This window comes from Rissa tridactyla, chromosome W (assembly GCF_028500815.1).
Source record: "Rissa tridactyla isolate bRisTri1 chromosome W, bRisTri1.patW.cur.20221130, whole genome shotgun sequence".
Classification (NCBI taxonomy): domain Eukaryota; kingdom Metazoa; phylum Chordata; class Aves; order Charadriiformes; family Laridae; genus Rissa; species Rissa tridactyla.
Window position 1 is genome coordinate 22,414,008 of NC_071496.1, and position 26,148 is coordinate 22,440,155.

General features: G+C 45.8%; 1 protein-coding gene across 1 annotated transcript in view; it reads left to right on the forward strand.

The window, feature by feature from the left end:
• Positions 1 to 10,590: 10,590 nt before the first annotated feature.
• Positions 10,591 to 26,148, forward strand: part of LOC128901973 (polyadenylate-binding protein-interacting protein 1-like) — a 34,985-nt gene continuing 19,427 nt past the window's right edge. The window contains exons 1-2 of the mRNA XM_054184190.1: positions 10,591 to 10,932; positions 12,145 to 12,326. Coding sequence (XP_054040165.1) covers positions 10,728 to 10,932; positions 12,145 to 12,326 — 387 coding nt within the window. The 5' untranslated portion in view covers positions 10,591 to 10,727. The remainder of the gene's footprint in view (positions 10,933 to 12,144; positions 12,327 to 26,148) is intronic.

Below are 26,148 nucleotides of genomic sequence, written 5' to 3' on the forward strand. Positions count from 1 at the left end.
TATTATGACTTGGACAATGCACAGTTACCCACAGACCCTGATGAGGTCCAATGCACAAGGCCCATGTGGTGGAAGTTTGTACGGAGCGCACCATCGTCAGATGCCAACTCACTGGCAGTAATGGAATGGAAAGGCGAAGAGGGACCAACGGTGGATGAGGTGGCTGGCCGGCTCCGGCAATATGAAGAAAGTCTCTCTTCCGCCCTTGTCTCAGCTGTGGAGAAACTGTCCCGGAAGGTCCAGCAACTTGAAGAGAATATGTCCTACTCCCCACCTGTATGGGCCAGCATCTCAGCTATTAGGAGCAGGCATTTCCCCACTCGAGAGAGAGAGTACAGAGGGTACACGCCACGAGGCACCCTGTGGTTCTACCTGCGTGACCACGGAGAGGACAGGAGGAAGTGGGATGGACAACCTACTTCGATCCTGCGGACACGGGTACAGGAGTTGCAAGGAAGGACAACCACAAAAGGGGATCCCTCCAGGAAAAGTGCCGCCCCAGTTTCCAGTGGGCAGTTCCCCAGACAGAGCAGAAGGCCTGATCTTGCTTCTGATCCTCTTGAGGGAACTTCCAAGTCATTTCTGCAAGAAGTAACGGATACTATGACCAGTATTAGAGCGGCCCTGCCTCCGGCCAGGTGGAGGAAAGGGACAACCAGGTTTATTGGACGGTGTGGATTCGATGGCCTGGCACATCAGACCCACAGGAGTATAAGGCTCTAGTGGACACGGGTGCACAGTGCACTCTAATACCATCAAGCTATAGAGGGGCAGAACCCATCTGTATTTCTGGGGTCACAGGGGGACCCCAAGAGTTGACTGTACTGGAGGCGGAAGTGAGCCTAACTGGGAATGAGTGGCAAAAGCATCCCATTCTGACTGGCCCAGAGGCTCCATGCATCCTTGGTATAGATTACCTCAGGAGAGGGTATTTTAAGGACCCAAAAGGGTACTGGTGGGCCTTTGGCATAGCTGCCTTGGAGACGGAGGAAGTTAAACAGTTGTCTACCTTGCCTGGTCTCTCGGAGGACCCTTCTGTTGTGGGGTTGTTGAGGGTCGAAGAACAGCAGGTGCCGATTGCTACCACAACGGTGCATTGGCAGCAATATCACACTAACCAAGACTCTCTGATTCCCATCCATAAGCTGATTCGTTGGCTGGAGACCCAAGGAGTGATCAGCAAGACTCACTCGCCCTTTAACAGTCCCATACGGCCAGTGCAAAAATCTAATGGAGGGTGGAGGCTAACTGTAGACTATCGTGGCCTGAATGAAGTCATGCCACCGCTGAACACTGCCATGCCGGACATGCTAGAACTCCAGTATGAACCGGAGTCCAAGGCAGCCAAGTGGTATGCCACGATTGATATAGCAAATGCATTCTTCTCAATCCCTTTGGCAGCAGAGTGCAGGCCACAGTTTGCTTTCACTTGGAGGGGCGCCCAATACACCTGGAATCGACTGCCCCAGGGGTGGAAACACAGCCCCACCACTGGCCATGGACTGATCGAGACTGCACTGGAACAGGGTGAAGCTCCAGAACATCTGCAATGCATTGATGACATCATTGTATGGGGAAACACAGCAGAAGAAGTTTTTGAGAAAGGGAGTAAAATAGTCCGAATCCTTCTGAAAGCTGGTTTTGCCATAAAACGAAGTAAGGTCAAGGGACCTGCGCAGGAGATCCAGTTTTTAGGAATAAAACGGCAAGATGGACACCGTCAGATCCCAATGGATGTGATCAACAAAATAGCAGCTATGTCTCCACCAACTAGTAAAAAGGAAACACAAGCTTTCTTAGGCATTGTGGGGTTTTGGAGGATGCATATCCCAGATTACAGTCCAATTGTAAGCCCTCTCTATCAAGTAACCCGGAAGAAGAACGATTTTAAATGGGGTCCTGAGCAACGACAAGCTTTTGAACAAATCAAACAGGAAATAGTCCATGCAGTGGCCCCGGGGCCAGTCCGGGCAGGACAAGATGTTAAAAACGTGCTCTACACTGCAGCCAGGGAGAATGGCCCTACCTGGAGCCTCTGGCAGAAAGCACCAGGGGAGATTCGAGGTCGACCCCTAGGGTTTTGGAGTCGGGGATACAGAGGATCCAAAGCCCGCTACACTCCAACAGAAAAAGAGATATTGGCAGCATATGAAGGGGTATGACATAGCATATGACAGCTTCGGAAGCGGTTGGTACAGAAGCACAGCTCCTCTTAGCACCTCGACTGCCGGTGCTGGGTTGGATGTTCAAAGAAAGGGTTCCCACCACACATCAGGCAACCGATGCTACATGGAGTAAGTGGATTGCACTGATCACACAGCGAACTCGAATGGGAAACCCCAGTCGGCCAGGAATTCTGGAAGTGATCATGGACTGGCCAGAAGGCAAGGATTTTGGAATGTCACCAGAGGAGGAGGTGACACATGCAGAAGAGGCCCCACCATACAATAAACTGCCAGCAAATGAGAAGAAATATGCCCTGTTCACTGATGGGTCCTGCCGGATTGTGGGAAAGCATCGAAAGTGGAAGGCTGCTTTGTGGAGTCCTACACGACAAGTTGCAGAAGCCAGTGAGGGACAGGGTGAATCGAGCCAGTTTGCAGAGATGAAAGCCATTCAGCTGGCTTTGGACATTGCCGAGCGAGAAAAGTGGCCAGTACTTTATCTCTACACTGAGTCATGGATGGTGGCAAATGCTCTGTGGGGGTGGCTACAGCAGTGGAAGCAGGGCAACTGGCAGCGCAGGGGCAAACGCATCTGGGCTGCTGAACTATGGCAAGATATTGCTGCTCGGATAGAGAATCTGGTTGTGAAAGTCAGTCACGTAGATGCCCATGTACCCAAGAATCCGACCACGGAGGAACATCAGAACAACCAGCAGGTGGATTGGGCTGCTAGGATTGCAGTGGCTCAGGTGGATCTGGACTGGCAACATAGGGGTGAACTCTTCATAGCTCGGTGGGCCCATGACACCTCAGGCCATCAAGGAAGAGATGCGACATATAGATGGGCTTGTGACCGAGGGGTGGACTTGACCATGGACGCTATTGCACAGGTCATCCATGAATGTGAGACATGCGCTGCAATCAAACAAGCCAAGCAGTTAAAGCCTCTTTGGTATGGAGGACGATGGCTGAAATATAAATATGGGGAGGCCTGGCAGATTGATTATATCACACTGCCACAAACCCATGAAGGCAAGTGCCATGTGCTCACAATGGTGGAAGCAACCACCGGATGGCTGCAAACATACCCTGTGCCCCATGCCACTGCCCGGAACACTATCCTGGGCCTTGAAAAAAAAGTCCTGTGGTGACATGGCACCCCAGAGAGAATTGAGTCGGACAACGGGACTCATTTCCGAAACAGCCTCATAGACACCTGGGCCAAAGAGCATGGCATTGAGTGGGCATATCACATCCCCTATCACGCACCAGCCTCTGGGAAGATAGAATGATACAATGGACTGTTAAAGACTACACTGAGAGCAATGGGTGGAGGGACCTTAAAATATTGGGATGCACATTTAGCAAAGGCTACCTGGCTAGTTAACACCAGGGGATCTACCAATCGAGCTGGTCCTGCCCAATCAAAACTTCCACGTACCGTAGAAAGGGATAAAGTCCCCGTAGTGCACATGAAGAATATGTTAGGGAAGACAGTCTGGGTTAGTCCTGCCTCAGGCAAAGGCAAACCCATCCGTGGGACTGCTTTTGCCCAAGGACCTGGGTGCACTTGGTGGGTGATGCGGAAGGATGGGGAGATCTGATGTGTACCTCATGGGGTTCTGGTTTTGGACGAGAATGGCCAATGAATCAAATTGTGTATTGTTGATTGCTAAGTAACCCTGCCACTGTATGTCCTCATTACTATAATTGCTATCAGTTGTACTACAGTAAGAATCACCCAAATTAAGAACAGATGGACTTTGATGAAAAACCAAGTAAGGCACAGCAGTGATGGGATCAGAACTGACCTCAGCAGCCGGCGTCCAGAAACTTCCTCAAGATCTACATCTTCAGCCCATGAACTGTGGGCATGAGCTGCACTGGGTACACCAGCCACAAGCTCCAAAAATACAGTATGCAACATTCCAGCACCACCCAGCATCTCACCTGCCCTGAGAGACTGTTCTAACAGATGGAGCCCAACGTCATGGATTAAATGAACTCAACGGACATTTTAGAGGGATGGCCCATAGACTAAGGACATTATATCTGTACGAATATATATATATTATATAAGACAGGAGAAAGTGGTGGCAATTCATTAGAACCTGTAGGATCTGGGCATGTCGTAGATGGTATGGAATAAGGGGTGGATGATGTCTTGGTACCAGCAGGGATAAGGTTAATTTTCCCCAGGCTCTGTCAGGGACACAGGTATTCCATCCCATGTGAGCCATGCCCACTCTGAGCTGTCAGGGGAGGGGGCAGGAAGTCACCGTTTGGGGCGGGCAGGGGCATCCCGGGTCTAATCGGTGAGCAGGGGTTCCGTAATCATGTTTGTATATTCCTCTGTCCATGTTATTGTTTTCTTGTTCCCTTTGCTGTTCTGTTAAATTGCCTTTGTCTCAACCTACGAGTTTTGCCTTTTTTCTTCCGATTCTTCTCCATATTGGGGAAGCCTGAGAGAGGGGTACGTGGTTCTTTGTTGCCATCTGAAGCCAAACCACGACAGTTAACTGCTAGGAATATATATGTACATATATATGACAGGGGAAAGTGGTGGCAATTCATTAGAACCTGTAAGATCTGGGCATGGCATAGATGATATGGAATAAGGGGTGGATAATGTCCTGGTTCCGGTGGGAATAGGGTTAATTTTCCCCAGGCTCTGTCAGGGACACAGGTATTCCATCCCATGTGAGCCATGCCCACACTGAGCTGTCAGGGGAGGGGGCAGGAAGTCACCGTTTGGGACGGCCAGGGGCATCCCAGGTCTGGTTGGTTCCTTAAATGTGTTTGTATATTCTTCTATCTGTGTTATCGTTGTTGTTTTTCTTGTTCCCTTTGCTGTTCTGTTAAACTGCCTTTGTCTCAACCCACGAGTTTTGCCTTTTTCTTCTGATTCTTCCCTGTGTTGGGGGAAGCTCTGAGGCAGCCTTACGTGCTTCTTTGTTGCCACCTTAGGCCAAACCACGACAGTGGAATGTTCAGTGGATAAGGAATTGACTGAATGGTCAAATCCAGAGGGTAGTGGTCAACGGCTCAATCTCCAGATGGAGATCAGGGACGAGTGGTGTCCCTCAGGTGTATGTACTGGGACCAGTACTGTTTAATGTCTTTTATCAATGACATAGACAGAGGAATCAAGTGCACCCTCAGCAAATTTGCAGATGACACCAAGCTGAATGGTACAGTTGGCACACCTGAGAGACAGGATGCCATCCAGAGGGACCTAGACAGGCTTGAGAAGTGGGCCTGTGTGAACTTCAAGGGGTCCTGCACCTGGGTCGGGGCAACCCCTGATATCAATACAGGCTGGGAGATGAAGGGATTGAGAGCAACCCTGCCAAGAAGGACTTGGGGGTACTGGTGGATGAAAAGCTGGACACGAGCTGCCAGTGTGCGCTTGCAGCCCAGAAAACCAACCATATCCTGGGCTGCATCAAAAGAAGCATGGTCAGCGTGTCGAGGGAGGTGATTCTGCCCCTCTGCTCTGCTCTCATGAGACCCCTACCTGGAGGACTCATCCAGCTCTGGAGTCCTCAGCACAGGAAAGACATGAACCTGCTGGAGCAGGGTCCATAGGAGGGCCACAAAAATGATCAGAGGGATGGAACACCTCCCCTATGACAGCAGGCTGAGAGAGTTGGGGTTGTTCAGCCTGGAGAAGAGAAGGTTCCAGGGAGACCTCATTACAGCCTCTCAATACTTAAAGGAGGCTCATAAGAAAGATGGGGACAGACTTTTTAGCAAGGTCTGTTGCAATAAGACAAGGGGTAATGGTTTTAAACTAAAGGAGGGCAGATTCAAACTAGATATAAGGAAGAAATTTTTTTCACAATGAGGGTGGTGAAACACTGGAACAGGTTGCCCAGAGAGATGGTAGATGCCCCATCCCTGGAAACATTCAAGGTCAGATTGGCGGGGCTCTGAGCAACCTGATCTAGTTGAAGATGTCCCTGCTTACTGCAGGGGGGTGGACTAGATGACCTTTAAAGGTCCCTTCCAACCCAAACTATTCTATGATTCTATGACTGCAAATTTAAAGGCACACAGACACTTGAATAAAGCTTATACACTTCTCAAAAAAAAATACACTTGATTTTTTTTTTTAGTTCCTAAGGCCCAAGTTCAAATGACAACTGATGCTTCTGATTTCTTTTTTGTTCACTTGCTTTTGCATGAGGTACCAGAGTAGAAGAGTAAATGGCTGGGAGGGATGGGACAGGAACATGCACTTGCCATATGCCAAATGTGCTTCCTCATTTCTTTCTTTCTTTCACATTATTACATCTTGCATGCAATAGAAATAGGTAAAACTTTTTCAGATGGAAAGTATTTGCACCTTCTTTAGTAAGCAGAATGATCAGACACCAATACTGAGAACTATGCCCTCCTCCAATGCTTTGGGAGATCAAATCCAAACTAAATGTTCAACAAGTCTCATTCGCCTCTCACCTTCTTTTCTCCTCTGTCCCACTACCAAATTTCTAGCAGCCAGTGAATACAGAAGCAGGTGAACATCGAAACATACAGATGTCAGTTTGCCAGCCTTTAACTAGAACAAATATAGGACATTTTTCAAACAGACTACCCTGAGCTATCACATCAATCAACACCAAAAAGGAGCAGATATTTACAACTGCAAAGCAAAGATCTATGTTAAAACTTCAGGACAGGATATTATAAATAATATTTGAAGGAAGCTATAGTATTAACACAGAACACAGATTTGGTTTGTTGAACTCAGCAATTTCGAAGTCATTAGTTTTGAAAGGCTGAAATCTAGAATTATAAACTTAGGATCTTGATTTAGGTTTTATTTTGAGATAGTACATCTGCTATCCTTGCCATGGGTTTATAACTGCGTGAGGGAGCAAAGCTTCCAAGTTGCCTTTCCAAGCCTCCATGTCAGATATCTCTTTAAGAACTGCCTTGGGTACATTTTAGCAGCTTACTGCTTTATAACATCAAGAACATTTTCAAAAAACAGACCAAGTTACACGTACCTTGAGCACCTTTTTAAGTCACATGATTTGAATACAAAGATACAAAGAATCAACACAAAAAGGATTTTGGTCACTATCAAAAGTAGAATCATTAAATTTCACAGGCCTTAGAATCTTAGTATGCAATGCACATAAATTATAATTTAGAAAAACTAATAAGAATACTGTATTTTTAAGTAAGCCACGCTTATTACTATGCTTTCTCACCCCCTTAACATAATCTCCACTGCATAAAGAGGACAGCAAAGCACAGTCTCAAACTTCAAGTAAACAAAATAAGTAGGTAATCTATGTCTCCAAGCTTCAGAAATCAAACAATTAAAAATAACCTTAAAAGCGATATTCTCTATTTAACTTCCATCTACAAACCGAGTATTTAGAGAAGATCCTAAATTAAAACTAGCAAGAAAACTCAGAACATTGTATGTAGAGAAATAGAGGGGGAAAAAAAATAGGTTTTTTTAACTCCTTAACCTGATTTCAGGAAGTAGCCTGTAGCAAAATATTATCAAAAAATATTAGAGACTGACTTAGAGAAAACAGAAAGGAGAAGTTCTGACTATATGCCACATGTTCTGGGATGGGAAAAAAGGATACGAAACCTGCCTAACTTCTAAGTTACTCTAACATCAGCTTCAAACCAACCACCTCACCTGTTATGAAGATAAGGACATATTCCAAAAAACAGCAATATGATGTTTGAAAAAAAAAAAAAAGTAATGATACAGAAGATTAAGCAAACACCTCTTCTTACACAAGTAAGGAGATACAAAAAACCCAAAGAAATTAAAGGAGAACGTCTATGGTTTATAAATAATGTACAGCTTATCTATTAATTGACAATAAACTGTTATAGGCTTAAAAGTTCTACAAGATTTAGAAAAAAACCAGGAAACTTTAAGAAAAAGGCATAAAAATAAAAAGGACATTAACAATACTGAGATAGAGAGGGGTAAAAGTCACAGAGCTGTAGGACAAACCAATCTGGAAGTATATTGGAAACCCCAAAATTGGTCACCTTTCCCAGGGCTTGGGAAAGTTTTGCATCTGTTTCTGAAGCATTTGGTGCTAGCAACTATTTGAGATAGGTTACTGGAATACTTGTTTATTCCTGTATGAAATTCCCTATGTTTCTAAAAAAGAACCCCAAAGAAAATAGCAGCAAAATAAATAACAATAAGAAAAGCATCCATCCTCCAAGTTTACTTTTCAACCAACTCCAAATCTCTTCACTCCCCAGGCAGCTGTTATTCCTGTATAGAACATATCCTGGACTAAATGAAAGCTAATCTGAGAGAATGGAAGTAATAACTACAGTCTTAAGAAGAATTACTGTGACACTAGTCTTTTCAGAAAACTTACTCTTCTTAGTATTACAGTGATTTTACCAAGTGTCACTATAATCGAAGATAATTTCTAAAAGTAAGAATAAAATGTAGTTATTTTATATGCTGTTAAATTTTGATTCAAGAGCACTTAAGAAGTATACATAGGCAGCAGTACTGCTACTACTTTGTCATTCAATTGCTGTTTTATCCTTGATTTGTCCTCTACTGAATGACAAATCTCATGTTGCCAAAATGAACTAGAAGGACAGCTTAATTATCAACCAAAAGACTTAATCAAACTTATAATTCTCAGCATTAAATAACTGCATTGCATGAATACTACTCTCCCTTAAATAAGGGCTTCCACATGAAAGATCTGAAGGGACAGCACTGAATGCTTAAACACATGATGCTAATGAGAATTCTTCATCCTTGCGGAAAAACTTCTGAAAACTGATTCATAAAAACAAGAAAACATACATACACACACACAAGCATGCTGATTTCAGTAAAACTGAAGAGATCTTTCAGTTTCATAATCAAATTTGTGGTCAAAGTCAAATACAAAGACTGATTCCAAACAACAAGGGTACTTACCTAGGACATCTGAGAAAGGACTTTGAACCTAGTTTCCTACGTCCCAGGTTAACACTCCCAACCAAGGGACAAATTGCCATATCAAGACAGACAGATGTCTCTCATTTTCAAAAAAAAATTTTGGAGCACCACAAATTCATGGGATGGCAAAACCATTACCTGATCAGTTCTGACAGACCCCAGGATCCCTGGGGGCTGTCAGTCAAAGCAAAGAAATTCAGGCTTCGCCATGCAACTGTAGTAAAAAGCCATACAATACAGATTACCAGGAGCCCTCAGAGTAAAGAAACTCTTCCATTTCTTCACATTTCTTCAGAAACCCCAAACATTGGGTCATTGATTTGAAATAATGACAAAATGCACCAGCTACTGTTAGTATTACCAGAAATTCCATGCAACAAAGGCTTCCCTGAGTTATATCGTCTAATCTTGTCCTGCGTTTTTACAACCAGACACTCCTGTTCACAAACAGTGCTACTTTTCTAAGCTTCCAAAATATCTAATGCAGTACCTACTATGCATGTGTAGAACCGAACATCACATGTCAATGTCTAACTCTCCACATGAATCTGTCCCAGACTGAGAAGACCCTAGATAAGCACTGAAGGAGGCTCTCTAAATTCCTTCAGGGAGACATGACCCATGCAGGATAATGGGCAAAAACATCATTAAACCAGTTTTACATATTCTCCAGTCTTATAGCTGTCAGGCTATGCATAGTTAGTTCTGATTTTCATACACCCAGTTCACATCATAAGCTGGAACCAAGGATGCCCCCATTCCCTTCTTTCTGAACAGTTATATTAAGTAGACCTAACAGTATGATAATATTGGCACATTGGAAGCTTAATTTTGTTGGCTTAAATTTACAATTTAGCCTGCAGCTTTTCCACACAAACACGTTTCTTGTGGAAAACAGCTGCATATGCAGCGTGGCATGATGCTTTTAAAAGCAGACACCTACCATGTTCCTACCACGCGTAGCTGCAATCTTGGTCCTGCTACGGTCACAGTATGCTATTTGCTCCTGCAGGGAAGCAATTACAAGAGAATATTGTCTTTTTTAAAATGCTGTTTACAAGCTTTTGTGATTTTTGAGGAAGGTGTGACTCAAATACATCCCGAGGCTCCAGAACCGGCTGCTGACACAAATAAACCCCACGCTTGTTTGTTGTTGGAAGTCGAGCCTGGGGGGGGAGGGGGGCTGACTCATCAGTTCTGAACACGTAGGGTTGGAATCCGGGCGAGAGCCTTTAACCTGTGGCAGCCGAACTGGCCTCCTCGACGGTGGCAGCTCTCGCGGACACCTCGCCTAGCCCACACCTGCAGGTGGTAACGGAGTTGGGCAGCTCAGGCACCCCCACTGTAGCGGAGCCGCAGCCGCCTAAGTGGGCCGCGCTCCTCACCCTCCCGGTGGCGGGCGGTGCTAGGCCGCGGTGGCGCCACGGTTGCTGTGGCGACGGGCGGTGCGAGGCCGTGAGGAGGCGCTGTGAGCCGCTCTGGGTCGCGACCATCGTGGCGGTGCGTGTGGGGGTGAAACTGAAAGTGGAGGGCTTGGGCTGCGGCGAAGCGGGACCGAGTCGCTGGCTTCTTCCCCTGAGTGCCTGAGCCACCCCGGCCCGAGCATGTCAGATAGTTTCGCCCGAGCTCCAGGTGCTAGCCGGGGTCGAGGAGGCACCGCTTCCCTCAGCGTCCCGGGCGTATTGGAGAGCGGCAGCGGTTTCCACAGCTCAGGCTCGGCCAAGCAGCAGCACAAAACGGGCAGCCTCTTCCCACAGCAAGAACCGTTGCGGCCTCCAAAGACGGCGCCGCTGGGCCCCGGAAACGCAGGTACTGGCCGCCGTGCAGCGGCTCCCCCCTCCCGCACTTCCGGAGGCCTCGGGTGCCGAAGGTGTCGGGGAGCGGCCCCCTAGAGTCCGTTACGCTCCTCTCCTTTGCGCGCACCGCCCTGCTCCTGCTTCGCTTGCTGCTCTGACACCAACCCCCATCCCCTTCGTCATCCCGCTGAGAGCGGAGCCCTGGGCCTCACTCACTCGCCCACCCACTTCCCTCCGGTCTGGCCACGGGGACGCGTCCTTTCTCCTACCACCCGTATCTAGCCTGAGGGCCAGTGCTCTGCACAGCCCGGGCGCCTGCTTGGCTCTTCTCGGCACCGCATAGAGATGAGCCGCATAGGGGGCCTTACAACTGCACTTTTCCTTAGATGAATGGTCCTGTTTCTGGGCTATGGACCTGTGCCTAAGCAAAGGTGTGATGTTGCATTGCAGCCTGCTTGCAACACCTCTCTGTCCCTCCCTCTCTTTCTGTGCCCACACGTCTGTATGCGTGTGTTTTATCCGTTTGTTAATCTGACCACAGATGGTCTCAGTTTTCCCCTTATTGAAGAACTCTTTAACTCTGGTCTAAAGGTTTGCCAAAAAATAAACCCAACGTTAACATAAAGCATTGTTTGTTGGTTAGCTTTTTTAGGTAGATATCGGGTTCTGTTTTCAATAAATTTAGGAGCTAATCTATAAAGATAGATTTGGAAAATGTGCTTTAAAAAACACCGTTTCATCGGAGTTTTTTGCAAATGGTGTACAAGAACAAAGATAGTTAAGTGTTTTTCAGGATTATGTTAAAAATTAGTGATGTCTTCCACTTATTGACCTCCAGAGTATTGCCTTTGCATCTGAAATCTATGAAAAACCCACAAAACCAGCAGGCGTATCATAAGAAGATTTACTAGTTTCTCAGGTTATCTCTTTTAGAAAGCATGTTTTCATGTGGGAGGAGAGGGTTCTCTTCCTCTTTTTTTTTTTTTTTGTCTTGTCACCTTCACATGAATATTGTGTTCACTTTCTGTCACGTAGAAAGGCATCTAGAGTTTGATAAAGTGAAAACTTTATCTGTATTTAAGAAAAAAGAATAAAACCAATATATTTGAAAGTATATTTATAGCATAAGTAAAAGTATATTTAAAGTCTAAAAAGCAATGTACTCTGTGTGAATGCATGCTAATTTAGCGATTTCTAAGAAAAACTGTTAACAAAAACTTTTCAGAACACTTGGAACAGGCAAGAATTCCATCTGGATCACAAGACAAAGTTTCAGTTCCTGATACTGGACCGGAAATGTCTGAATCTCAGGTGGCTGTGGCTCCTGTGGTAATGTCAAAGTTGTCTGTTAAAGCACCTGAGTTTTATCCATCAGGATACAACCAGAACTTCAATCAGAACTTTGCAGTGAGTGTTTATATATTCTCTTCTTAGTATATGCTAATTTACTAATATTCAAATTAGCGATGATTTCTTGAGATCTTGTGCATCAGATAATTCGAATGACGCATTTGCCAAAGAGATTCCAAAAATTTGAATGATAACCTCCAGACACAGTCAGACTATTAAGTGATAATGACTGAATATTATGGTGTACGTGAGAGCCTTTAGTGTGGGATATTTTGCTAAAGCTTGCTGCAGATAACCAAATTCCTTGTTGAATACCCCAAGCATTGATTATACCCAACATCACAGTAAGCTCTCTTCTTGGTGACTGCCTCTTGTAGTTACATCTGCACTGCATTTTAAGCAAAAGCTTACCTGCACTTTTATTCAGATTTCACAGGTTTTTGAAGCAAGTGTGGGAGAAAGTTTGAACTTAAGCTTTTCTAAACACAGGATTTACCTTTCCTAAATTTACCGTGCCATGGGTATGATTGACCATGACTGCCTAACTTTATGTACCATCATGTGTCTTTTAATTCCTTCAGTGATGTTGTATCACCAAAGGGCAAAAAAGTAGGGTTGGGCTCATTCCTAGCAGTTAACTGTCGTGGTTTGGCTTCAGATGGCAACAAAGAACCACGTACCCCTCTCTCAGGCTTCCCCAATATGGAGAAGAATCGGAAGAAAAAAGGCAAAACTCGTAGGTTGAGACAAAGGCAATTTAACAGAACAGCAAAGGGAACAAGAAAACAATAACATGGACAGAGGAATATACAAACATGATTACGGAACCCCTGCTCACCGATTAGACCCGGGATGCCCCTGCCCGCCCCAAACGGTGACTTCCTGCCCCCTCCCCTGACAGCTCAGAGTGGGCATGGCTCACATGGGATGGAATACCTGTGTCCCTGACAGAGCCTGGGGAAAATTAACCTTATCCCTGCTGGTACCAAGACATCATCCACCCCTTATTCCATACCATCTACGACATGCCCAGATCCTACAGGTTCTAATGAATTGCCACCACTTTCTCCTGTCTTATATAATATATATATATTCGTACAGATATAATGTCCTTAGTCTATGGGCCATCCCTCTAAAATGTCCGTTGAGTTCATTTAATCCATGACGTTGGGCTCCATCTGTTAGAACAGTCTCTCAGGGCAGGTGAGATGCTGTGTGGTGCTGGAATGTTGCATACTGTATTTTTGGAGCTTGTGGCTGGTGTACCCAGTGCAGCTCATGCCCACAGTTCATGGGCTGAAGATGTAGATCTTGAGGAAGTTTCTGGACGCCGGCTGCTGAGGTCAGTTCTGATCCCATCACTGCTGTGCCTTACTTGGTTTTTCATCAAAGTCCATCTGTTCTTAATTTGGGTGATTCTTACTGTAGTACAACTGATAGCAATTATAGTAATGAGGACATACAGTGGCAGGGTTACTTAGCAATCAACAATACACAATTTGATTCATTGGCCATTCTCGTCCAAAACCAGAACCCCATGAGGTACACATCAGATCTCCCCATCCTTCCGCATCACCCACCAAGTGCACCCAGGTCCTTGGGCAAAAGCAGTCCCACGGATGGGTTTGCCTTTGCCTGAGGCAGGACTAACCCAGACTGTCTTCCCTAACATATTCTTCATGTGCACTACGGGGACTTTATCCCTTTCTACGGTACGTGGAAGTTTTGATTGGGCAGGACCAGCTCGATTGGTAGATCCCCTGGTGTTAACTAGCCAGGTAGCCTTTGCTAAATGTGCATCCCAATGTTTTAAGGTCCCACCACCCATTGCTCTCAGTGTAGTCTTTAACAGTCCATTGTATCATTCTATCTTCCCAGAGGCTGGTGCGTGATAGGGGATGTGATATGCCCACTCAATGCCATGCTCTTTGGCCCAGGTGTCTATGAGGCTGTTTCGGAAATGAGTCCCGTTGTCCGACTCAATTCTCTCTGGGGTGCCATGTCACCACAGGACTTGTCTTTCAAGGCCCAGGATAGTGTTCCGGGCAGTGGCATGGGGCACAGGGTATGTTTGCAGCCATCCGGTGGTTGCTTCCACCATTGTGAGCACATGGCACTTGCCTTCATGGGTTTGTGGCAGTGTGATATAATCAATCTGCCAGGCCTCCCCATATTTATATTTCAGCCATCGTCCTCCATACCAAAGAGGCTTTAACTGCTTGGCTTGTTTGATTGCAGCGCATGTCTCACATTCATGGATGACCTGTGCAATAGCGTCCATGGTCAAGTCCACCCCTCGGTCACAAGCCCATCTATATGTCGCATCTCTTCCTTGATGGCCTGAGGTGTCATGGGCCCACCGAGCTATGAAGAGTTCACCCCTATGTTGCCAGTCCAGATCCACCTGAGCCACTGCAATCCTAGCAGCCCAATCCACCTGCTGGTTGTTCTGATGTTCCTCCGTGGCCGGATTCTTGGGTACATGGGCATCTACGTGACTGACTTTCACAACCAGATTCTCTATCCGAGCAGCAATATCTTGCCATAGTTCAGCAGCCCAGATGGGTTTGCCCCTGCGCTGCCAGTTGCCCTGCTTCCACTGCTGTAGCCACCCCCACAGAGCATTTGCCACCATCCATGACTCAGTGTAGAGATAAAGTACTGGCCATTTTTCTCGCTCGGCAATGTCCAAAGCCAGCTGAATGGCTTTCATCTCTGCAAACTGGCTCGATTCACCTTGTCCTTCACTGGCTTCTGCAACTTGTCGTGTAGGACTCCACAAAGCAGCCTTCCACTTTCGATGCTTTCCCACAATCCGGCAGGACCCATCAGTGAACAGGGCATATTTCTTCTCATTTGCTGGCAGTTTATTGTATGGTGGGGCCTCTTCTGCATGTGTCACCTCCTCCTCTGGTGACATTCCAAAATCCTTGCCTTCTGGCCAGTCCATGATCACTTCCAGAATTCCTGGCCGACTGGGGTTTCCCATTCGAGTTCGCTGCGTGATCAGTGCAATCCACTTACTCCATGTAGCATCGGTTGCCTGATGTGTGGTGGGAACCCTTTCTTTGAACATCCAACCCAGCACCGGCAGTCGAGGTGCTAAGAGGAGCTGTGCTTCTGTACCAACCGCTTCCGAAGCTGTCATATGCTATGTCATACCCCTTCATATGCTGCCAATATCTCTTTTTCTGTTGGAGTGTAGCGGGCTTCGGATCCTCTGTATCCCCGACTCCAAAACCCTAGGGGTCGACCTCGAGTCTCCCCTGGTGCTTTCTGCCAGAGGCTCCAGGTAGGGCCATTCTCCCTGGCTGCAGTGTAGAGCACGTTTTTAACATCTTGTCCTGCCCGGACTGGCCCCGGGGCCACTGCATGGACTATTTCCTGTTTGATTTGTTCAAAAGCTTGTCGTTGCTCAGGACCCCATTTAAAATCGTTCTTCTTCCGGGTTACTTGATACAGAGGGCTTACAATTGGACTGTAATCTGGGATATGCATCCTCCAAAACCCCACAATGCCTAAGAAAGCCTGTGTTTCCTTTTTACTAGTTGGTGGAGACATAGCTGCTATTTTGTTGATCACATCCATTGGGATCTGACGGCGTCCATCTTGCCATTTTATTCCTAAAAACTGGATCTCCTGCACAGGTCCCTTGACCTTACTTCGTTTTATGGCAAAACCAGCTTTCAGAAGGATTCGGACTATTTTACTCCCTTTCTCAAAAACTTCTTCTGCTGTGTTTCCCCATACGATGATGTCATCAATGTATTGCAGATGTTCTGGAGCTTCACCCTGTTCCAGTGCAGTCTCGATCAGTCCATGGCCAGTGGTGGGGCTGTGTTTCCACCCCTGGGGCAGTCGATTCCAGGTGTATTGGGCGCCCCTCCAAGTGAAAGCAAACTGTGGCCTGCACTCTGCTGCCAAAGGGATTGAGAAGAATGCATTTGCTATATCAATCGTGGCATACCACTTGGCTGCCTTGGACTCCAGTTCGTACTGGAGTTCTAGCATGTCCGGCATGGCAGTGTTCAGCGGTGGCATGACTTCATTCAGGCCACGATAGTCTACAGTTAGCCTCCACCCTCCATTAGATTTTTGCACTGGCCGTATGGGACTGTTAAAGGGCGAGTGAGTCTTGCTGATCACTCCTTGGGTCTCCAGCCAACGAATCAGCTTATGGATGGGAATCAGAGAGTCTTGGTTAGTGTGATATTGCTGCCAATGCACCGTTGTGGTAGCAATCGGCACCTGCTGTTCTTCGACCCTCAACAACCCCACAACAGAAGGGTCCTCCGAGAGACCAGGCAAGGTAGACAACTGTTTAACTTCCTCCGTCTCCAAGGCAGCTATGCCAAAGGCCCACCGGTACCCTTTTGGGTCCTTAAAATACCCTCTCCTGAGGTAATCTATACCAAGGATGCATGGAGCCTCTGGGCCAGTCAGAATGGGATGCTTTTGCCACTCATTCCCAGTTAGGCTCACTTCTGCCTCCAGTACAGTCAACTCTTGGGATCCCCCTGTCACCCCAGAAATACAGATGGGTTCTGCCCCTCTATAGCTTGATGGTATTAGGGTGCACTGTGCACCTGTGTCCACTAGAGCCTTATACTCCTGTGGGTCTGATGTGCCAGGCCATCGAATCCACACTGTCCAATAAACCTGGTTGTCCCTTTCCTCCACCTGGCCGGAGGCAGGGCCCCTCTAATCCTGGTCATAGTATCCGTTACTCACTTCTTGCAGAAATGACTTGGAAGTTCCCTCAAGAGGATCAGAAGCAAGATCAGGCCTTCTGCTTTGTCTGGGGAACTGCCCACTGGAAACTGGGGCGGCACTTTTCCTGGAGGGATCCCCTTTTGTGGTTGTCCTTCCTTGCAACTCCTGTACCCGTGTCCTCAGGATCCAAGTAGGTTGTCCATCCCACTTCCTCATGTCCTCCCCGTGGTCACGCAGGTAGAACCACAGGGTGCCTCGTGGCGTGTACCCTCTGTAGTCTCTCTCTTGAGTGAGGAAATGCCTGCTCCTAATAGCTGAGATGCTGGCCCATACAGGTGGGGAGTAGGACATATTCTCTTCAAGTTGCTGGACCTTCCGCGACAGTTTCTCCACAGCTGAGACAAGGGGGGAAGAGAGACTTTGTATCGCCGGAGCCGGCCAGCCACCTCATCCACCGTTGGTCCCTCTTCGCCTTTCCATTCTATTACTGCCAGTGAGTTGGCATCTGACGATGGTGTGCTCTGTACAGACTTCCACCACAGGGGCCTTGTGCATTGGACCTCATCAGGGTCTGTGGGTAACTGTGCATTGTCCAAGTCATAATAAATCATCTCCCGCACAGCTAATTCTCTCAGGTACTGGATACCTCTTTCCATGGTAGTCCACTTGCCTGGTTGACATACAACATCTTCACTGAAGGGGTACCTCTCCCTCATGCCTGACAGGAGTCGTTTCCAGAGGTCGAGGGCTTGTGTTGTTTTCCCAATTGCCTTGTCAATGCCACCTTCCCTAGACAGGGATCCCAGCTGCCTGGCTTCCCTACCCTCCAATTTCAGGCTACTGGCCCCGTTATCCCAGCATCGTTGCAGCTAGGTGACAATGTGCTCACCTTAAAGTTGGCTGAAATCTTTTTGCATATCCCGCAGCTCGCTCAAGGATAGGAATCGGGTGATTATCTCTGGTTCTGCCTCTTCCTCCTGCTCTCGTGATGACCCTGGTTCATCGTCATCCCTTACTAAGCAAACTGATTTCTTCGTGTACTACTCCTTCTGTATGGGGGCAACTGATACTGGCATGGGTTGGTTCCCTGGTTCAGCTGCAGTGCCTGCCGCAGGGGTTGCAGTAGCTGCAGTGCCTGCCGCAGGGGTTGCAGTAGCTGCAGTGTCTGTCGGTCTGGTCTCCATCTCTTTCCCCTGAGGGTCCTGCATAATACTGAGCAGTGCCTGGTAGATACTGGCCAGGGCCCAGCACAGTGCGGGGAGTTGTGCCTCTCTAGAATAGCCACAGCATTTTCCCTTCAGATATTCTACGACTCTATCAGGGTCCTGTAATTGTTCAGGGGTGAAGTCCCAGACCATGGGAGGTGAGAAGTTCTCTGGGTACCTGCCCATGTTCTCCCACAGGCCATGCCACCCCTGACTATCGAGGCTCGGGGCAGATCTCTGGGTGGTAGTCTTAAATAGTCATTTAACCCTAAACAAGACCTGGAACATATTCAGGAGTCTCAACAATAGGACCAGGCTGGTTTGAGCATCCCAAGGATATTCAGAATTCTCAAAAGCTGTCATACCTGACCCGAAGGAGAAAAGGGAGGCAAAAGAGCTGGGGAAATTGTCCCCCCCGTTTCCCCCATAGACTGGGTGTAATTATTACTAAATTTTGTGAGACGGTGCCCAAGATATGGGCAGGACAGCAATACCACATAAACGCCCCAAAATAACTGTCTAACAAGTGATGTTATCATATCATAGGCCGATATCGCACAGGACAGCAAAATGATAATCCTCATCCCTCTGCCAGAGGTGATAAACATCATCGCGGGGAGTACATAAGCCATATAGGAATTTACATAACACAGCCATGAGAACAAACCAAGCAACATGGTGACCAGCGACTATTTACCTAATACAATAAATGCACACAACAAATTTGTTTTTACAAGCTCTAGTTGGTTTTTGTCATTATCTCAACCCTTGTTGCCCCACGTTGGGTGCCAAAAAGGACTGTCATGGTTTAGCCTCAGACGGCAACAAAGAACCACGTGCTGCTCTCTCGGGCCTTCCCATTACGGAGAAGAATCAGAAGAAAAAAAGCAAAACTCTTGGGTTGAGACAAAGGCAATTTAATAGAACAGCAAAGGGAACAAGAAAACAACAACATTAACACGGATAGAGGAATATACAAACACGAATACGGAACTGCTGCTCACCAATTGGACCCGGGATGCCCCTGCCTGCTCCAAGCGGTGACTTCCTGCCCCCTCCCCTGGCAGCTCAGAGTGGGCATGGCTCACATGGGATGGAATACCTGTGTTCCTACTGGAGCCTGGGGAGAATTAACCTATCCCCGCTGGAACCAGGACATACCTACCCACATACCTAATATGAAATATATTTGCACCCAGGCTAAGGGTAATCTCAAATCAATATTGTAGATTCATCACATAATAAAAGTTGGTACTTTTTATTTTCTGCTCCCCTTGTTTTCCATATTATTGCTACAGTAATTCTACTCCAGGGAAGATCTATTGTGAATTCTCGGAATATCCTTTTATTATGCAAGCAGCCAAACTCTGGTACTATATATAAATAGGTGGGAACTAATACTTTTACAAATACAATTAAGTGATAATAAATAATTGTACTGAAACAAATAGATTTTTAATAACTTACAGAAAAATACTTGATTTGAATGCTAAACATGGTGATTTGGTGTTTTGAAGTTTTTTCCTGACCAGTAAAATAGATGTTATCTGGATTTTGCCAGCTTACTGAATAAAATCACTGTCTTGGATAATACAAGCCCATAGCCAATATACAACTGTTGACGAATGCCAATATGAACATGCTTCAGTGAATGGATAATGTAAGGGAAAAATACTACTTTGCCCCAGTACATGTTACATGTTTTCTATAAATAAAGAAAAAATGCCATTTGGAATGGCATGTATGTGCATACATATAATTACAAAGTTTTGAGGCCAGCATTGTTGCTTTTCAGATGTTTTGCAAAAGCATACAAGCATGTGGGAGTTCATTTGCTATGATGTAGGAATATGCTATGAATATAAGGACTCATCTGTTAATCAAAATAACTGTTAAAATGCTAGCAAAGCCTAGAATATTTATTTTGCAGTATGCTGCAGGGACTCTAATCAGAGTATCTAATCATAGAACAGTTATGTTTCAGACTTGTTAGTCCTTTGCTATTAGAAAGTTTGGGTGTTTTGGTTTTTGTTTTGTTTTTTTTTTCTTTAATGACTTAATTAATTCCATAAACTGGGTCCACCTGCAATAAAAATAAGGAATTTAGCACACTTTACACAGATGTCATGGTTTAACCCCAGCTGGCAACTAGGACCACGCAGCTGTTCATTCCCCCCACCTTCCTGGAGAAGAGGGAGAAAAAGGAGGGAAAAAACCCCGTGGGTTGAGATAAAGACAGTTTAATAGAACAGTATTGGAAGAGAAAATAATAATAATAATGGTAAAAGAATATACAAAATAAAGTGATGCAGTCTAGTTGCTCTCACCATCTGATGATCGATTGCCTAGCCTGTCCTGAGCCATGATTGCAGATTCCTTCCCTCCCCCCGGCCAACCCCCATTTATATACTGAGCATGACGTCTATGGTATGGAATATTCCTTTGGCCAGCTCCCTCTCAGCTTCTATGGGAAGCTGAAAAAGTCCTTGATTGAAAATAGGCTTTACTTAGCAACAACTAAAACAGTATGTCTTATCAACATTATTCTCATACTAAATCCAAAACACAGCAGCTACTAGGAAAAAAATTAACTCTATCCCAGCTGAAATCAGGATAATAGATTTTCAACATGAGTTTTAAAATTTGAATCAAAACAAAGTTTGGAGGAACTTCTGTTTTTCTTAGATTTAATACTTCTTAGCTTTAATTTATAACATTCCCTAGAATTTTTAGATCTGAAAACTCACATTGTTTATGCTATTTATTAAGCATTTATTGTTTTAGAAATAACGTGTTGATTCCTTGTTGGATTGTACATTACTGTAATTACTAGGTGTGTCCATATAACACTTGATTATTAGATCTCCAGTTAGTTTTAATACTCACAATTATCAGTTACCTGTGAAGATACTTTAAGGGGTTTAAGACTGGAATAAATCTAATTAGTTTTTAAAGTATCAACTGTTACTAATTTAGCAATATACAACATATCACAGAATCAGAGAATGGTAGGGGTTGGAAGGGACCTCTGGAAATCATCTAGTCCAACCCCCCTGCCAGAGCAGGTTGCACAGGAACACGTCCAGGCAGGTTTTGAATGTCTCCAGAGTTGGAGACTCCACCACCTCTCTGGGCAGCCTGTTCCAGTGCTCTGCCACCCTCAAAGTAAAGAAGTTCCTCCTCGTGTTTAGACGGAACTTCCTATGTTCAAGTTTGTGCCCATTACCCCTTGTCCTGTCCCTGGGCACCACTGAAAAGAGCCTGGCCCCATCCTCCTGACACCCACCCTTTAAGTATTTATAAGTGGTGATAAGGTCCCCCCGTCAGCCATCTTTTTTTCCAGACTGAAGAGACCCAAATCCCTCAGCCTTTCCTCATAAGAGAGGTGTTCCAGTCCCCTAATCATCTTGGTAGCCCTTTGCTGTACCCTCTCCAGCAGTTCCCTGTCCCTCTTGAACTGGGGAGCCCAGAACTGGACACAGTACTCCAGGTGTGGCCTCACCAGGGCAGAGTAGAGGATGACCTCTACAGGATGACCTCCCTCGACCTGCTGGCCACACTCTTCTTGATGCACCCCAGGATGCCATTGGCTTTCTTGGCCACAAGGGCACATTGCTGGCTCATGGTCATCCTGTTGTCCACCAGGACTCCCAGGGCTCTTTCCACAGAGCTGCTCTCCAGCAGGTCAGCCCCCAACCTGTACTGGTGCATGGGGTTATTCCTCCCCAGGTGCAACACCCTACACTTGCCCTTATTGAATTTCATAAGGTTTCTCTCTGCCCAGATCTCCAACCTGTCCAGGTCTCTCTGTATGGCAGCACAGCCTTCCGGTGTGTCAGCCACCCCTCCCAGCTTTGTGTCATCAGCAAACTTGCTGAGGGTGCACTCTATCCCCTCATCCAGGTCATTGATGAATATATTGAAGAGGACTGACCCCTGGGGAACACCACTTGTCACTCACCTCCAACTAGATTCTGTGCCCCTAATCATGACCCTCTGAGCTCTGTCTTTCAGCCAGTTTTCAATCCATCCCACTGTCCATTCATCTAACTCACATTTCTTAAGCTTCCCTATGCGGATGCTATGGGAGATGGTGTCAAAAGCCTTGCTGAACTCAAGGTAGACCACATCTACCGCCCTCCCCTCATCTATCCATCCAGTCATGCCATCATAGAAGGCTATCAGATTAGTCAGACATGATTTCCCCTTGGTGAATCCATGTTGAGTACTTCTGATAGCTTTCTTTTCCTCCACATGCCTTGAGATGATGCCCAGAACGAGCTGTTCCATCATCTTTCCAGGGATGGAGGTGAGGCTGACTGGCCTGTAGTTCCCCGGGTCCTCTTTCTTGCCTTTTTTCAAGGCTGGAGTGACATTGGCTTTCCCGCAGTCCTCAGGCACCTCGCCTGTTCTCCAGGACCTTTCAAAGATGATGGAGAGCGGCCCAGCAATGACTTCTGCCAGCTCCCTCAGCACTCGTGGGTGCATCCCATCAGGGCCCATGGACTTGTGGATATCCAGTTTACTTAATTGATCTCTCACTTGATCCTCCCCAACCAAGGGGAAGTCTTCCTTCATCCAGACTTTCCCTGTTACTTTCTCCAAAGCCTGGGACTCCTGAGGGCTGCCCTGAGCAGTAAAAACCAAAGCAAAGGCGGCATTCAGTAACTCCACCTTCTCCGCATCCTCCGTCACCATGGCTCCTGTCTCATTCAACAGCGGGCCCACATTTTCTCTAGTTTTCCTTTTGCCTCCAATATACTTGAAGAAACCCTTCCTGTTGTCCTTGACATCCCTTGTCAGGTTTAATTCCAAGGAGGCCTTGGCTTTCCTTGTTTCATCCCTGTATACTCTGATGGCATTCTTGTAATCTTCCCAAGGGGTCAGTCCCTTCTTCCACTTACTGTAAACTTCCTTCTTCCACTTGAGCTTTTTCAGAAGCTCCCTGCTCAACCATGCAGGTCTCCTGCGTCCCTTGCCCGATTTCTTGCTCTTAGGGATGCACCGATCCTGAGCTTGGAGGAAGTGGTCTTTGAATACCAACCAGCTTTCTTGAGCCCCTTTGCCTTCCAGAGTCCTAGCCCACAGGATCTCTCCAAGCAGTTTCTTGAAGAGGTCAAGGGTAGCCCTCCTGAAGTCCAAGGTTGCAATCCTACTTGTTGTTGTTTTGTGCATAGTACCCATGATCCTGAACTCTGTCTTCTCATGATCACTACAGCCAAGGTTGCCCCCAACCTTAATGTCCTCCACCAGTCCCTCTGTGTTTGTCAGTACCAGGTCCAGGAGTGCTCCTCTCCTTGTTGGCTCTTGCACCACCTGTGTCAAGAAGTTATCATCAATGCACTGGAGGAGCCTCCTGGACTGCGCATGCTTGGCTGTGTGGTCTTCCCAGCAGATATCGGGGTGATTGAAGTCCCCCATGAGAAGCAAGGCCTGCGATTGCGAGGCTACCTTCAGCTGTCTGTAGAAGGCCTCATCAGCTTCCCCATCCTGATCAGGTGGCCTGTAATAAACACCCACAACAGTGTCCCTCATATTAGCCTTACCCCCAAGGTCTCAACTCTCTCTTCATCTGCCCCCAGTGAGAGCTCAGTACATTCCAGATGCTCTCTCACATAAAGAGCAACTCCACCACCTCACCTTGCTTGCCTGTCTTTCCTGAAAAGGACATAGCCGCCCATGACAGCATTCCAGTCATGTGAGCTGTCCCACCATGTCTCAGTAATTGCAATGAGATCGTGGCCCTGCAACCGCACACAGATCTCTAGTTCTTCCTGCTTATTCCCCATGCTGCGTGCATTGGTGTATAATATATAATAATGTTTGAATTATTATTTTTTTCCTCCCATTTGTTCTGTTCCCTGGCATAGTTACTAAAACCTGGACTACCTTTGGAGTTGCATATTTAGTATAGGTAGATGAATATGGTGCTGAGTTTAGCCTTTTAATTACAAAATGGGAAGAGGAGTATGAATACAGTGACAACAATATACCAAATGGGATTGGAGCCCCTTCCAGAACAAGGACGTTTTCCTCCAAGATTGAATTTTTATCAGGTGAGGATGAGAGGAAGATACCTTCCTCACTGCTAAATGAGAATCTCATAACAACCCAATGGCTGTCAGAAAGAGCAGCTGCTTTTACTAGCTACAGCAATTGCATCCCCTGCAACCTGGCTGGAGAGTTTTCAAATGGGTTGTTTGAAGAGAACAGCTGTGTGTGATGAAGCTGCATTTGTTGCACAATAATGTCATAGGTCCCTGTAACAAAATAGTTTAACTTTATTGTACAGAACTTTTACTGGGCTATTTGAAATTGCTTAGTAAAAGTTGATTTCCTTTAGAGAAACAGAATATTTAGCAAGTTATACAAAGGCCTGTTAGCTTTGGCTTCATAAGCTCTGAACAGTTAGAATCGTAGAATAATGTAGGTTGGAAAGGACCTCTGAAGTTCCTCTGGTCCAATCCCCAACTCAAAGCAAAAACAACTTGGATCAGGTTGTTGAAGGTTTTATCCTTATGAACAATAACAATTTGCCACCGTTTCCTTAAACACTTTTTTTTTTCCTATTTCTGGTGGACCACATAAAGTAATGTTGTCTTCAGTATTATTCACCGGGCAAATATTCTACTTAATTAAGCATCATATGAAATCTTTCTAGTTTTTCTTCTGTTATATTGATGTGTCCCTCATTAGCTTAAGTTGTATACCCTTACAACGTGGGTCTGAAGAATTTCGGAAACATCTGCATTTTTCCCCACGCATTCTTCACAGGTTGTTAAATTAATGTCAATACTTGATTTTTAGCAATCTTTATCTGTCTTTCTCCGCAGTTTGTATTCAGAGCTTTTATCTTTCACAGATCCATGTTGCTTCACAGTAGAGAAACTGGGGCGTTTTTGAAGACAGAAAGTAAACAACATCTCCTCAGTAAGGGAGGGGTGGTGGGGAGAGGAAGAATATAATTATAAACCTTATCAATGTATTTATGTCCACTAAGAAAGAAAAAGTGGTTTATAATTTTTAGTTCAATCCTTCATTACAGTAGATATATTTTAAATCTTTTTCATGTTAAATAGATCAGTTGAGAATTCTGATATCATGTATGTTACCCTTATGTCTTGAATCACTAATTATAAGACAGTTCTTTATCAATCCCTCTTCAGGCTCCTGCTTGCACTTCTGAGATCTCATATGAGATACTTTTCACAATCTTTCGAAAGTGTGACAAAGTGAATTATTTGTACCGTGTTATTACTAGTGTCCTGTTTTGAGCGAGACAGGATTAATTTCTTTTCTAATGCTGGGGAAAACTGCACTTTTGGAAGACTCTAGTGTCTGAATTATTGAAAATATTTACTTTATAGCCAGCTAAGGTATGTGGGTTTCAAGGACTCGGTGTTTTCAAGTTAGCCAGGTGCAGGGATGAGGAGGAGCGAGACCTGGGTGCTTGACCCAGGCTGGCCAACAGGATTATTTCATACCATGAATGTCACATTCAATATAAATTAGAAAACTTGCTGTGAGGGTCTCTTTCTTGATGGCGGTGATCCAGAGAACTTCTTGCCCCAATGCCAGGCCCCTGAGGCCTTCCCTCCCTCCCAAAGCCATAGCACTCGCAGTGTCCGACACTTGCTGTCCTCTGCTGGGAGTGCACAGCTTCCTCCTGATAGAATTGTCTGAATATAATCCTTGTATATTTTATATTGGTATTGGGATTGATATTGGTTCTTTAGTGTTATGAATGTTAATTATTTAGTCTTATCCTATTAAATCTATTTATATTTCAACCCTCATGTTTCCTTGTTTCCCCCGATTCCCCTTTCCGGGTGGGGAGGGGTCATCGGGTGATAGAATAATTGTCTAAATGACAGTAAATTGTTGTGGGTTTCTCAAACCATAACAACTAGTTACATCACAAAGTATGTTGCTTCCTATGCTATTCCTCTCATATACTAGCA